At 35.6% G+C, this 16,451-nt stretch overlaps 1 protein-coding gene across 1 annotated transcript in view; it reads right to left on the bottom strand.

Moving 5' to 3' along the window:
- Positions 1-16,451, bottom strand: part of bin3 (bridging integrator 3) — a 75,982-nt gene that overhangs the window by 53,749 nt on the left and 5,782 nt on the right. Inside the window, exons 2-3 of the mRNA XM_039674602.2 lie at positions 6,472-6,520; positions 3,896-3,936 (exon numbers count right to left, since the gene is read on the bottom strand). Of these exons, the coding sequence (XP_039530536.1) occupies positions 3,896-3,936; positions 6,472-6,520 (90 nt within the window). The remainder of the gene's footprint in view (positions 1-3,895; positions 3,937-6,471; positions 6,521-16,451) is intronic.

The following is a 16,451-nucleotide window of genomic DNA, read 5'->3' as shown; positions in this document are numbered from 1 at the left end:
ATATACAGTTTATACAGAATAAAAATCTTTAATGTTCAAAAAGATCCCAAAAAAACATGAACACACGTTTGTGTAGATATTTATATTTACACACATATACATAGTAGGGCTGTCAAACGATTAATCACATCCAAAATAAAAGTTTGTGTTTACATAATATATATGGGTGCACTGTGTATAATTAGTTCATATATATAAAAATACACACAGATACTTGTATATATTTAAGAAAGTATTATTATTATTATATTATATACAAATATAAACAAACTTTTATTTTGGATGCGATTAATCATGATTAATCATTTGACAGCCCTAATTCATGATGTTCACATCCCTCCTTCAACATAAGCCAATGGGGCTTTATAAAGCAAATAAGCAGCACATCTGTACTTGACAAAAAGCAAATAAAGGCATTTTAGGTATTTCGGTGTATGTGCAGCAGAAATGATCCCCACCAAACCATTTCTATTCTTGACTGTCATCAGATCATTTTCCAGTATTAAATGCTCATATCATCCTTAAATCAGAGACAAAACGACAAGATCTATTTTAATCCGCTCATCTGCGAGTATCCATTCATGTTTCTGTACAGCAGTAACAGTTCCTGAGAGGCAGAAGAGATCATTCACAGGGTCTTTCACAGTGTTGATCCATTCACACCCGCTGGGGGTGTTAACAACTGCAATTACCGCACTATTGCATCCGACTCGCGCTCGCATGACTGTGTGTTTGCGGCGGTGATGGGGGAGCTGTTCATTATAATCAATTAGATGGAAAATTAGACACGGACTGGGGGACTCCCCTGAGGCACCTCACACCGCACTTATTACAGCAATTAAGAGAACAGGGGAAACGCTTCTGAAATTGGTAATTTTTTGGTTACAAATTTTCTCTACAAAGAAAACGAAGGTGGACAAAAAAATTGTGGGAAAGTATATCACCTTTATTTCAGGATGCAGAGCTTTTTTTTAAAACAACAATTGAAGAGATAAAGAGGAGGAGGAGGTGGGAATCACGGTTAACTGGCAAGAAATGAAAAGAAAGACTCTTAACAAGACGAGATAAAGGGGCCATTACGGTAGGTGCTAATAGAGTAGCATTGGCCCAGCTGCTCCAGACGGCTGTCATGCGAACACGCTAGCAGCACGCCTCCTTCGAACATGTGAATGGCATTTAGAGTTAGCGCAGGTTACAAGCCAACACATTAGCACCAAACCCCCACGTCCTGACGAATGAATACGGGGGGTAGACGGAGGAGAAAAGACAACGCAACGACTACATGCAAGTGAAACTAGCGCAAAGTGTGAATTCTCATGGCAAAATGTGCGGCGACAAGTTAATAAAGAACGCGAGCCCCTCGCTAAAGGATATTATTAGGCTCAAACCATTAGGTTTTTAACCTAAAAATAAAAACACTGTCATTGTTTACTCAGCATCATGTTGTTCTAAACCCATAAGACTTTGTTCATTTGCAAAAGACAAATTAACATATTTTTAAAGGACTCTGAGTTTTTTGCCAATCAACTGAAACCCCATCTACCCAAAATTGTAATGCTTCAAAAATCTAAAACACAAAGAACATACACTATGGCTTTGGAAAATTTAGAAAATAGTATTAGGGACTCCCTTTATGCATTCAGAGGCCCGTTTCACCGGTTTTTATTTTATTAGGGTAAGATTTAGGGTTGTGGTAAGGTTTTACGGTCTGCATTTGATTGTATAATTTATTTATGTTTTACTAATAGCTGTTATTTCGTTTATTGTAATTGCATGGCAAATTGCAAGCAGCACAATCTACAAAATTGCTCCTTTTATGTTCCATAGAATAAAGGTTATACAGGTTTGGAAAGACATGAGGGTTAGTTCATGTTGGTATTTTTTTTAAAGGATTAGTTCACTTTTCAAAAAACTTGCTGATAATTTACTCACCCCATGTCATCCAAGATGTCCATGTCTTTCTTTCTTCAGTCGAAAAGAAATTAAGGTTTTTGATGAAAACATTCCAGGATTTTCTCCATATAATGTACTTTACTGGGAACCAAACGGTTCAAGGTCCAAAAGACACTTTCAGTGCAAACTGCAAACTGTTCAAAGGGCTTTAAACGATTCCAGACGATGAATAAGGGTCTTATCAAGCGAAACGATCGCTCAATTAAAGAAAAATAACACAGTTTAAGTTTTATAAGCTCAAATGGTCGCCTTGCTCTGTTCTGTGATGCACGTTCGTGACTCTCCTGTTCGAACTCATTCATCAAAATGAAAGAATCTTTTTCCGAGTCAATTTGTTCGTTTCGTTCGTTGAATGAACCAAATGACAGGAAAAAAGATTTGTTCATTTGGATGAACGAGTTCGAAATGGAGAGTCACAAACGTACAGCACAGAACAGAGCAAGGCGACCATTTGAGCTTATAAAACTTAAACTTTAATTTTTTTTTTAAATGAGCAATCGTTTTGCTTGATAAGACCCTTATTCATCGTCTAGAATCGTTTAAAGCCCTTTGAACAGTTTATAGTTTGCACTGAAACTGTCTTTTGGACCTTGAACCGTTTGGTTCCCATTGAAGTCCATTATATGGAGAAAAATCCTGGAATGTTTTCCATCAAAAACCTTAATTTCTTTTCTACTGAGGAAAGAAAGACATGGACATCTTGGATGCCATGGGGGTGAGTGAATTATCAGCAAAAGTTTTTTCAAAAGTGAACTAATCCTTTAACTAAATCTGATGAACGAAACGTTTAATGTAGTGCACCCCCCAAAAAGAAGACCACAAAGGAGTTTCATGAAGACAACGGGCATCACGTTCTCTGGGTGTGTTTTGTTGCGTAATGTGAGGTATTCTGACAGCAATCAAACCAAAGGAGCGGCCCTCTCAGACAAGAGTTCAGGCCCCTACATGTCCGTGCCCACACCACAAGCGCTTGTGTATAAGTGATATATGGTTTGTAACTCTTTGTACTGACTGAGACTCCACCTACACAAACGAAACTAAGGCGACATGGTTAGGTGAGGCGCTAGTAGGCACATACATCTCTACAGACGACCTCCAACCTGATTCAACAAGAAAAGGGATATGATAAGCATGCAAAACAAAGCTGTGAAAAAAGGTTTGCGCCTTAAAACTACTCGATTACTCCATACAGGGGCGAATATATTGCAAAAATATGTCCAGATCTCAATGCCCCCCACAAATTTAATATATAATTGATAATAGATATTAAAACATATACATAGACATTATTTTCATATAATTTAAAAACTCACATTTAGATTACTATAATTTCATTTTTCAATGAAAACTTTTTTTGTCATTTTTTATGGATATTAATGTCAATTAAAAAAAAAAAAAACGGCTTTAATTTCAATACTTTTTTAATTTTGGGATGAAATATTTAGGATGAGGTTTTGTGAGATTTACCCCTTCACATTAATCAGCATTTATGGATTACATGGTCTATACAGTCTGGCCAGGAAAGTCACTGTGGATACAGGTCTATGCATGAACATACATATGGATTAAGGCTTTCGTCAGCCTCTCATTTAGAGCACCGAGAACGCTGTAAGCACACTTTCATTGTGTCATACAAGAATCACTTATCTTCTGTCATGATTGGGGAGAAACAAATAATCCATCAGGGTCTTGTCACCAATGTAGCAATCCTTTGGAAAACCTAGACTGGCGCCATGGTTTTGATCAAATCAAAAGGTTTCAGATCCAACGTCGATCTATTTTTAAAATCGACGTACTACTTTTCGTTCTCGTTGGGAAAACACATATTTGAGTGCTTGCTGCAGTCTAGCTAATGATACTCTGAAACATTCAAAGCTCTGTGGGCAACAGAACACATCGAATAAGAATAAAAACAAACACAACGTCGGACACGTCAACTTACTTTTGGAGCTTCTCATATTCCCGCTCAAAGTCCCTTTCAACCTGTGGAGAACATGGAGAGAGATATGAGAGTGGAGCGAGAAGAATGGATAGAAAGATCTCTTTAAAGCAGTGTGTGGGCAAACTAGTGCTCTAGTTTTACACGAGCTCTCTTGGATGTGTAATCGCACGGCTGCAGAACCTAAAACTAAGACAAGAGAATAAAGCAAATCGATGTATGCAAGAAGACAAAAGCGAGTTTGGGACCTTTTAGCTATTAGGCGAGATCTCCGAAGAACGCCAACGAGATCGAATTAAGAAAACAGAACAAGCTAAATCTTTCATTTGGAAATCAGCAGTTTCAGGAGGTCCTGTAATTATTGCAGTGCCCTTCGGTTGCCACATTAGTTTGTGTCCATGCCACCCTACCGCTGTGTGTAGGGGGTTAATGATGCCATAATTGCAGCAGTAGGGGTTCCTGTCCTGTGGTTCGGTGGGCAAAGTCTGTAAATAAACAATATTTGGGAAGGCAGGCAGTCGGTAACCCCGTTTAGAGCCGCGTGTCCGGCCTGTGGCCTGCCCACTCATGGGTGACCATGGAAGAGTGGTGTAACAGGAAAGGAGGCGAGTTAGGGAATGAGGTGATGAGGGGAAAATGAGAAGAAAAAAAAAAAGATGTTGATTGACCTCTCAAATATGAGGAAGAGATCAGGACGCCCACTTACGGACACACAAGTGTACGGTGTCCACAACAGAGAAGAACTTATGAACTCACAGTTGATCTATTCAAACAATGACTCAAACTCTAACCACAGCACTGGAGTCAAACGGACCAGAAAACTAGACCTCTACATTTACGGAAGCAAATGGGAAATGAGGAAATTGGTCATCGCGATGCTACTTTGTTGCAGGGTGTTTTCATACTGGCCCAAGTCAAAAGATCACACCCCATAGGGATGCACGATATTGGACAAAACTGACATTGCAATATTTTGGTTTTCTGCGATATGAAAACAATCTCACCGGATGAGCTGAATAGCTCTATTTTGGAAAGAATGAATCATTCTAGAATGATTAGGGTGATTCTGTAGTGAGTTAATCAATCATTGACCTTGGAACAGTATAACCAATTATATTGTCTACTATATTTGCTTCTTGTTTATTAATCCAGTCAATTTGTTGATTTAAATGAAGATAGATTTTATACAAAACGAAACTTAATAATTGGTTAGAATTATGTCTGACCCATTCCAAATGTTTTCTTATATATGGTGACTCAAGCACTGATGGATCAAAGAGCACGTATTTCGACGTTTGCAGTAAAAACTTGAAATATAAATTCCCAGAAAATGCATTTAATACCAATATATTGAAACGCTTATTTATATACTCTGTTAATAAAGGAGTCCAGACATTGGAAAAATATCAGTCCACATGCGTTTCATATTTAATATGAGGGACACCCATAAATCATGACATTTCACACATCCACCATCTCGAGTTTTATTAAAAATCTTTAACTTTTAGGGGTCCCACTTTATATTAAGTGGCTTTAAGTACTATGTACTTTCATTGAAATTAATAATTGGTAACGCTTCCTTTTACAGTCCAGTTACCCATGTACATACTCTTGAAAGAAGAAATGAAAAAATCCTTTTCCGAGTCAATTCGTTCATTTCATTCGTTGAATTAACCAAATGACTCGAAAAAGGATTCGTTCATTTTGATGAACGAGTTCGAACAGGAGAGTCACGAACGTGCATCACAGAACAGAGCAAGACAAGCATTTGAGCTTATAAAACTTAAACGTTGTTATTTTTTTCTTAAATAAGCGATCGTTTCGCTTGATAAAACCCTTATTCATCGCCTGGTGTCGTTTAAAGCCCTTTGAACAGTTTGCACTGAAACTCTCATTTGGACCTTGAACCGTTTGGTTCCCATTGAAGTCCATTATATGGAGAAAAATCCTGGAATGTTTTCATCAAAAACTTTTTCGACTGAAGAAAGAATGACGTGGACATCTTGGATGACATGGGGGTGAGTAAATTATCAGCAAAAGTTTTTTTTAAAAGTGAACTACTCCTTTAAAACAATGCATTCAAATAATATGATAGGAGTACCAGTTTACATCTGAAAAGCTTATTTGTAGAGCTAATTAACTGCAAAATGTTGACACCGGAAGCGTTGCACATTCAAGTTAGTAATGGCTGTCAGCTCTTGAGTTAAAAATTAAAAAAAGGTCCCCCAATATAGATTCTACTGTCAGACTATGACTAGACCTGTCAATTAATTCTACTAACCCTAACCTAATAGTCCACTAATACTTAATGAGTTAGTTGACATGTAGCTGCAAAGTTACTTGTAGTTCGTTGAATGACTAAAATGGACCATCAAAACAAAGCGTGTAACCTTTGACACAATTCCATGTTGTTTTTGAACTGTTTAACATTTTCATATACGTTAATAGCAAATTATAGGGAGGTAAATACAGTGTAAAATATTTAATATTATCGTGTTTGAGAGTCCTTATTTTTGCAATTGTATTTTGTGGCACAGAAAACAGCAAACGTGGGAAAAAGAACAGGAAAATCCTCTTACCGTTTTTGAAACAATCTGTTTCCTTGGTTGTCCGATTTTGAAAGGAATCCTAGGAAACAGACAGAAATACATAATTATAAGGTAGATTACAGAAACTCACCTTACTAATAAATAATGCATTTCATTTTTATTAAACATTCATAATATTAAATTCCATCATAAATCTATATTTCAAATAAAGCTGATTTTGATGACTAAAAAAAAAACAAAAAACCCATATTTAGGACGGTGGTCATAAGGTCATAGTATTCCATAGACAATTTTGAGGTTCACTATGAAAACCCCAAAGGCAAATCTTCTCATATGGGCCACATAAATCCATCAAAGGCGGATGTGCATAATTAGAAGTGGCTGTCGCTACTGCCACAAGTCTTCCTGTGGTCTGCCTTATTGCTACACATGCACATCTTACACACATGCACTTTCCTGATTTCTGCTACTGCAGACGGACATTCACTCAGAGCCAGTGCAGACTCGGGTGTTCACAGGATGCAGTCACACACACACACACACATACATACACACTGGTGGAATCATTGGCAAACACACACATATGCAACACATATGACAGCAAATGACTAGCAACCGCACAGCACACCTTCAAACATGAACCCTAATAATGATGAGTCACGTCTCCATGGATCGTAAGAGAGTTTATCCTCAGAAATGGCTCCAGTTCTGTTGCGACTACTATTTACAATGCCCTAATGTTCTGAATTTCTTTCAGAAACTTTTAATTTAATTTAAGTTGCATAAGCCTTCAGAATTACACACCTCAAACTAGGAAGATTGTGCACTTTACATAATATATTTATTTCACTTATATTATTGTTTTTATTAAGGTCCATGTAATTATGTCTCAACTTAACAGTACAAAATCCTTATGCATTGTCTAAACATAAACCATTTATTTTAAGTAAAAACTTCTTACATTCAGAAGGTGGCAGTATAGTGCGAATCAATTGCCATTTTGAGCGAACTTAATTTGATTGTGATCAATCTGCTTAAATATATGTACGATTTAAGTTTACTTAAATCAATCATGTAATTCAACTAGTGCTGTCAAACGATTAAAATATTTAATCGCGATTAATCGCATTAATGTCATAGTTTACTCGCGATTAATCGCACATTTTTATCTATTCTAAATGTCTTTTGATTTCTTTTTGTTTCATTATTTTTTCTCATTTTTATGCTCTTATCAACATGGGAAAGAGGATTGGCTTGTTTTTTTTAATTATTATTATTGAAAATAACATTGGAATAGTGTTCAATTTCACACTAACAAATACAAATAATCTCTCACACAATGTAACACTGTCCATCAATAAAAGGGTGAAAGAAATACTGACGAGGTCCTGATATTGACGAGGGGGTGGAGAATTCGCATCTGTGTGTGTGTGTTTGCTTGGCCATCATCAAGTGGTGTTTCAGACTGGACGTGCCGCGATGATGATAGCTCAGTTCACAATGACAAAACACAGATCACTTGGTCTTGTTAATGGGACAATTTGGCAAATTTTTAAAAGTAAACTTTCCATTCAGAATCTTAGGGCATCCATTTCGGCGTCTCGCGCTCATCATCCACTGAAAACGTAATAATATTATTAGTAATAATATTATCAATAATAATATAATTACAGACATGATGATTTATTTTGCTTATAGACTAAAGCTTGATCGAGCTTAGTCAGGGCTGTTTTTATTATTGTGTGTGTTTATTATTTTTATTATTGTTCCATAACACCATATTTGTTGGTATTATAGTCTTATCACGTGCCTGTATTTTGTTCCATAATCATAAAAAACTTACAAAAGGAGATGTTAGGAAGAATATCATGGCAGTTACTTTTTCATGTAAATATTAAAAGGTGAATGAGAACGTCTCTGTCAGCTCAATTTTCATCTAAAAAAATATTGTAATTTAATACTTATAATAATGGTTTGCAGATTAATATTTTACCATTCTTTGTGTCCTGAAGTAAATGTCCCTTTTTCTGTTTCAGTTCTAAGAAAAGCAGTGGGCCTAGAGTGCATTTGTGTGTGATCTGAGAAATCTGAAAACTTTTATAGAGAATAACCAGTTTAGTTGCCTCAAAGTTCATCAACTACTTTTTTAACTATTTCAAAAGCTGAATTGATTCTCTTTTTTATATTATAGTAAGAATATGTATAACTCAATGTTTTAACTAATTGAAAAATCTGAATAAATGTCCCAAGCCTACCGATTAGTCTGTGGAATAATCGACGATTAGTCGATTAATCGCTATAATAATCGTTAGATTAATCGATTATCGAAATAATCGTTTGTTGCAGCCCTATAGGCTAATATTCCCATAAGGATATTAGCTAATACTGCTCTCGGGACGGGAAAATGAAGGCTGAGGCGGGAGATACAGTAGTCGGTTTGGCCCCGTTCACCAGTAACAGCGTATTATCATGCTGGATGAAAGTCTCTTCACATCCTGATAGCAATCACTAAGTTAAGTGCTGCCTTTAAACATTCTTTAAACTATAAAGTGGGATCACGTACTGCTGTTCAGCGTTGGCTTTTGAGGAAGTCTGAGAATCAATTTTCACTCTTTAACAGACCTAAAGAGATCCTAACCTTGACACCCCAGCTCTCTGGGCGTGAAGGTATGTTAACTTCATTCTGGTTTTCTTCCAATTCAACAAATGCATCAACAACCAAAAAAAAGAATAATACTGATACGCCCACAGGTCGTCCTTCGGTTAGGTCACAACGGTTGGTTTTGTCTCCAGATAAAATCTCATTCAGATCAACATGCCATTACTTCATGCCATTTTTTTTTCTCTCATTTTCCCCAGCTATTTGTTTTATGATGTCAAGCTTAAACAGAGCAAGCTGTCAACACTTTTTCTAAAGTAAAATGGCAACCAATCTCTCAAAATCAGGTCACTTCAAATTAAGTTCAAAAGAAATTCCTTCATTTCAAATCAAACGCCTGAAGCTAATGTGGTTTCAAATTTGAAATTCGTTGGTGTCACGCTGGAAAGAAACATGTCATAATTTTCACTTGGACAATCAAGTCCAGTCTGCAACATTAACCAATCCCTATTTCAGTAACATTTATGGTGTACACTTTACTATTCTTCTAATAAACAGGCAAAATGGCATTTAGAGAGTTTAGAGAAGTCTAATGAAACCTGGCCTGGTCTAGGTAAAAGATCATCCTGACCTATATAATTGACTATGAGTAATGAGTAAGAATCTCTTTAGCTTGCAGCACTGATGCCACTTCACAAAGACATGAGGATAAGGTTTCTGCTGAAATAAGTGGTGAAGAAGCCAACCTACAGCTCATGCCTGATGTTGTATGTTCAATTCAGCTTCCACACACACATCTAAACTCTTTCACCAGATCTTAACAGCACAACGCTTTGCTAGTAACAGTTACAATGATAGAGTATGTTTAAGATGTATTTGATGACTGATAATCAAAACCATTCCAGTTTGGGGACAGTACGATTATTATTGTAAAGTTAATAATAACAAAGAGTACTTTCAACAAAGATCCATTAAATATATATTCATTTTATGTTGTTTACCACAAAAAATAAGAAACATTAAAAATAGGAAATGTTTCTTGAGCAGAAAATCAGCATATTAGTATATTTTCTGAAAAACCATGTGAGACACACACACACAAAAAAAAAAATCACTGTTGAAAAACAATAACTTTGCCAACTACATAAGTTGCCAACTACAATTTTAAAATATATTATAGTTATTTTAAATTGTAATATTTTTAAATAGTACTTTTTGTATAGTGATTTGATCAGATAAAGCCTTAATGAACAATATTTTTACAATCTTAGCGACCTTAGAACTTCTGAACAGTACAGTTGTTAATGTATATATTTTTTTATATATTTTTCTAGCTTTTTTTAGCCATAGAAGTAAATAAGATTCAAATTGTTGAACTCAAAAAGTTAATTATTATTTTACAAAAATGCTTAAAGTATTAATCAATAGTTTTACTAAATGAGCACAATGTAGGATTTCAATATTTTCATTTATATTCACCAAATAAACAGCTATTGTTACCTACATATATTATTACGAAAACATTTTAACATGAGAAAAGTCAAGAAGGATTTTTGTGATCATTTCTTAGAGATGACACAAACGAATGGTCTCAGAGTTTTCAATCAATTAACTTTTTAATCAATTGAAAAAGTAAATGCATTAAAATAACCAACAACATTTTACATTGTCAGCAAAATAATCTGAATAAGAGTATTTCAATACACCACTCGGTCCATACATGTTGAGATATATATATATATATATAATATTGATCAATGCCGTTACGATCACATAGTGTGGGTTCCTAATTGTGTGGGTTTAAATTGACACTGAGCGTACTGATGACGTGGCACAATGGCATCACATTTCCATCCCCTGTTCTCACAACTCTCCTTAAGTGAAAATCAGCAATTAACCGTTCGCCCCCCCTCTTCTCTGTCTCATGCGTTGTTTAGTAATTACACCTGGGTTAGACCTAGAGAGAGAGAGAGAGAGAAAAAACATGTTTTCCACTGCTGGCAGAGCAGGCACCTCTCTCACGCACACACATCTACACTAACTATTATTGATGTGACAGAGGTATGGCTCCAGAAGATTGATGGACAGCTGGGGATGACAGGAACGCTGCGATGCCAGCTGCGTCAAAGCTAAGGTGTGTGAGCTAATGGGATGGAAAGAGAGGTGTGTGTGTGTGTGTGTGGAACAGAAATTACATAGCACAGTCATGACACAGTTGGATATATAGGCTATATGTACTACATGTGCGCGTGTGTTCCCTCTAATCGTAGATAAATTAAAATAAATGATTTAACCTCAAAAAAAGTGTTTGTATGCATGTATAATAAATAATATAATATAAAAGTAAAAGCATTTTTTTTTTTTTTGGACCAAATACAAGATAGATAAGATAAGAAACAGCCCATTCCAAGGAACATAATGTTCACCTTTTGTCATGCTGCTGTAATGCCTAAATCATCATGGAAAACTACAAGTCATCACCCACTGAACTTCCTGAAGTCCTACCGCTGACTCACCCCAAAAACAGTTTACTACTGCCAACATTGCATAAACAGCCATCACTCAAGCCCAGCGAGCAAAAGAAGAGAAAGTAAGAAGCCAGAATGAAGTCAATTGTTTCATCTGCATGACGTAATGAGTTGAGCAACATCAAGTGTTTTCTTCTGTCGTCAGTAAGGTGAGTTCATCTTCGTAAGCAAGCCACGCGTCAGTAAGAATTGCTCAACTAACCTAGATCTTCAAAATGATTTGACAGAGGAAATCCATTCAACATTGAAAAAAAAATGGATTTTCATTCATGGACGCTCACTGGGTCTCATTCAGTTACACACATTTGTGAATGAACTATGTACACACACCAGGGTTATCATCATTAAAACTAAAACCATTTAAAAAATAATAACAACATAATAATAGTATAAGTTGATTTATTAAAATAACTACCAACAAAAACTAAAAAGAAAAAAAAATTATATACTAAATAAAATAGACATTTAAAAAACAAAATGGCAAAAACACATAAAAACAAAATCTAATTCGAAATATTAACCGAAACAGTAAATAAGATACTACAATAAAACTAGCACAAAAAAAATCATCATTTTTCATTTACTTTCTCATACTAGAATGTTTTCCGAACTGAAAAATTTAGGAACAACTGATACCACACACACACACACACACACACAATCTGTGTGGGCTTACAAGGTATAAAAGGTTATCTTAAAGGGAACCTATTATGCCCCTTGTACAAGTTATAATATATGTCTCAAGTGTCCCCAGAATATGTGTGAAGAACCAGCTCAAAATCCCCCAAAGATCACTATTATACCATGCTGTAAATCGCCATTTTTGAGTCTCTTTCTCGTTCATGTATCTTTAAATGTAAATGAGCTGCTGCTCCCCGCCTCCTTTCCAGAAGAGGACAGAGCCTTTATGACTCGCATAGGGCTGTGAAACGATTAATCCAAAATAAAAGTTTTTATTCACATAATATATGCGTTTGTAATGTGTATAATTATTTTGTATATATAAATACACACATATGCATGTATATTTAAGAAAAAATGTGTTATTAATAGGGTTGGGTATCGTTTATCGAATTTGAACGATTCTGATTCCGATTCCGATTCCTTGTTTCGATTCCAATTCCTAACGATTCTCGATTCCGATTCTTTTAAGAGGCAGGGTCAAAAAAGTTTAGCTAACCTTGCTAACCAACGGCCTTTCTGAAGGAAATACTCCTTCTGTAAAAATACAAATTTTGCATTTTGCCGAGATTTCGTTATTTTTAGAAAAGTGAAGCCACACTTTGGATCGCCGACGTAAGGTACTCATGTTCGACTCGCGTGGTTATGCCAACACTTCCGGTAGACGCTTCTTCGTTGGTGTTGTTCAGCGGTTTCTTCTTCTGCTCGGCGGACTGTGAATATCGAAACTAGGAATCGAAATTTTAACTTTTGAACGATTCCGGGAAAAACAAAAAGTTAGTCCCGGTTCCAATCGATACTCGATTCTCGATACCCAACCCTAGTTATTAATATATCAAATATTTATATTTATGTATAATATGTATTTTGTATAAATATATAAAGTACATGCAAATATTTCTTAAATATATACATGCATGTGTGTGTTTTTATATATGAAAAATAATTATACACACTACACACAAACTTTTATTTTGGATGCGATTAATCGCGATTAATCGTTTCACAGCCCTAGACTCGCAGCTCTGATACTGTGACAAAAACTAAACCTCTGTTGATTATCATCTCTATTGCAGTCACGCTCACGTGACTCATGTGAGATCGCAGTTCATTGTCATCATCAATGTTATTATTTGCATGTGTTTTAAAGCTGAAGGAAAACTGTCAGACGGAGCGTCCCGTGACGCGAGTATTAAAAAAAATAAAGTTCTCTTTCACTTCTTATTGCGCTTAAACTGTCAAATACACACAAGGCTATGTCAAAAAACACACAAAGTTCACATAAACACATATGTCTGTGAACGTAAACTGCAGGGAAAGATGTGTGTATTGCATGTGTGTATTAAAGAAAAAGCAGCGTAATATAAAGAACCTACTGCTATGTGCTATTAATATGAATAAAAAATAAAAAAAACAGAAAATCACTCACTGCTCTTGACTGAATAACTTTAGTAGCTTGCTGTTAAATGCTATGGCGAGGAGATAAACATGGCAGACTGTGTACAGCTCACTGAGGGGCGGAGCTATGCTGATAGGGTAGATTCAGTCGCCAGCCTAGGTCTGTCACATTGTGACATCACTGGAGACAGTGTTTTATATAAATGGGGAATAACAAACAGAGTGGACAGATTTTTACCACAACAGGGTGGTTGTGTACACATAATTTTGTTCAAAAACAACATTAAACTGAATTTTGCATAATAGGTCCCCTTTAAACGTATTTCAACATGCAGAAACCCCTTATATGGAGATGATTTGGGCATGTTTTAATGCAAATTACTAACATTGGACACTCGCTCATTCAGAATACTCTCAAAAATAATATTAATATTAGAATAAGGAAAACAAATTTTGCACGCATACGCAGATGCTGTGAATTATGCAGAAATAATATTTTCGAGAGAAATACTCTAATTTAAATAATCCACATAATTATAAGTGAATGAGACCCAAAACATTTTGCATGTTGCTAATTTATGCATGGCACCCATCAAAAAAAAAAAAAAAAAAAAAAAAAAGATTAAAATCACTTTGGAAATTCCTTCCATTCCTTCTATGTTTCACACATCAACACCTCCTTCCAGCGTCACAACTCAGACATCATCGAGCATCACTATTTATGTCATCAACATTTTTAGTTAATATCGACTTTTGGTCCCGCTTAACACAGAAAACCATTCTATGACTTCAGAATATATAGAATATAGCACATGAGTCATGTGGGCCAGTCTTATGGGGTTTTTAATGGTGTATTTTAAAACTTTTCTTGGAGTTTGAGAGCATCTGTCACCGTTTACTTTCAACGTATGGAAAAAGAGAAGTATATCTAAGAACTTTTGTGTTTCATGGAAGTCAGTCTTATTATATGAGCTGGAAAACAGGGTGAATAAACGATGACAGATTGCTCATTTGGTGATGAACTATTCCAACAGAATCTAAAGATTACCATGTTAACACCCGAGCTGTGGGATAGTTTAACCAGGCTGCTGTAAGTCAGAATGTCAAGGCTTGACAGGATGTCAAGGTTCTGACAGGAAGGAAGAAATTCAGTGGGATGATTTTGTACTGTGGGAATCTGCAGCGAAGGTTCTTCGCATACAAGGCCATTTTTACATACAGCCTTATTTAAGTAAGCGGTTAGGCCGTCCGATCCGATCCCATGCTCTTAAAGAGGTCACATAAAATGAAGGAAGGAAAAAAACTTAAAACAAGATGCAATATTAACACACTTTAGCATCATTATCACTGCGAAAGCAGTAAAGGAAGTGAATTTTGGTGGATTTTCTTGCAGACTTGTCAAACCTTGTAAAAAGCAATCAATAAATATTTATTTAATTTAAAAGATTGTCAAATATTCTTTCTAAGAAGTAAATCTAATATCAGAGATATTTAAAGGGTTATGGGAAAATACCAGAGGTTTATTATAGGGAACTTCCTGTCTGCGGTATAGTAAGACAGAATATGAAATATTATTTATGGAGATATTGTTCACGACAGTATCCTGTGTGGCATCACGTCATTTTGGTTTGCAAATTTGTGCATGATATCATTACAGGGATGCTGCTGCTGCTGCTAAATACTGAGTTTGTTATGTCAACCAATGGCGTCTTTTGGACATCAAAACAAGACGGTAATGAGTGGTAATTAACCGTCCATTTTAATCTGTCAATTACAGTGTTGACCATCCAAACTCAGTGTAGAAACTGTGGACATCAGGTGGTGTCTGAAGAGATAATGGTCACATGATGGTCACTGTCAGAGTATTTTTGGTTTCAGTTTTGAACATTTAGAAACTGTAATTAAAACTTGAGCTGCACAGCTTGGCGCAACGCATGTTTATTGTACAGTTAAGAAAAACTCTTTACTGAGGGGAAACAAGTGACAGCCAAACAGACCATATTTGATGCTCAATATATACAGCTTCGTGGAACCGAATTCTGGACCATTGAGATTTCCCAGCCCGACAGAGCAAAAACTTTTTAGTTCATTACAGTTGTGGCTGGTCAGGAAATTCGAGATTAACATGGAAGAGTGACACAATTTGTGGCATCATGTCTGGTTATAGTGTAAGACCCATTTCTAGCTAAAACTTGAGAGGTCTGCTATAAACGAGTTTGGAGAAGTAGGCGTGTGTTCACTCTTGTAGTCAGGTTCTCTTGGTCTGTAAAACTATAGAAAAAAATCATTAACACTAATATTCCTGGATCAACTGATAATCATGGATTTGTGCATTTGGACAGGTGACCACAAAAAAAGAAGGAAAAAACGTTAGTAAAAGTAAGTATAAGTAAGTAAGTAAGTAAGTATTTGTAAGTATAAGTAAGTAAAAGCAAATAAAAGCAAGTAACTATAAGTAAGTAAAATTAAGTAAAAGTAAAAATGTAAAAGTAAGTAAAAGTATAAGTATGCAAGTATAAGTAAGTAACTAAAAGTATGTATAAGTAAGTATAAGTATGTATAAATACATATAAGTAAGTTTAAGTATAAGTACGTACGTATAAGTATGTAGGCTAAGTATAAGTAACTAAAAGTATGTATAAGTAAGTACGTATAAGTAAGTATAAGTAAGTATAAGTAAGTAAAAGTATGTAGGCTAAGATAAGTAACTAAAAGTACGTATAAGTAAGTATGCAAGTATCCACCTTATTCTGCGAGCGTTCTATTTCCCATGATTGATTGCGGTTTCAACTGACTATACGGTT

This window comes from Pimephales promelas, chromosome 14 (assembly GCF_988280905.1).
Source record: "Pimephales promelas chromosome 14, fPimPro1.hap1.1, whole genome shotgun sequence".
Lineage (NCBI taxonomy): Eukaryota > Metazoa > Chordata > Actinopteri > Cypriniformes > Leuciscidae > Pimephales > Pimephales promelas.
Note: the sequence above shows the minus strand (reverse complement) of the source record. Positions and strands in the feature narration are given on the sequence as shown.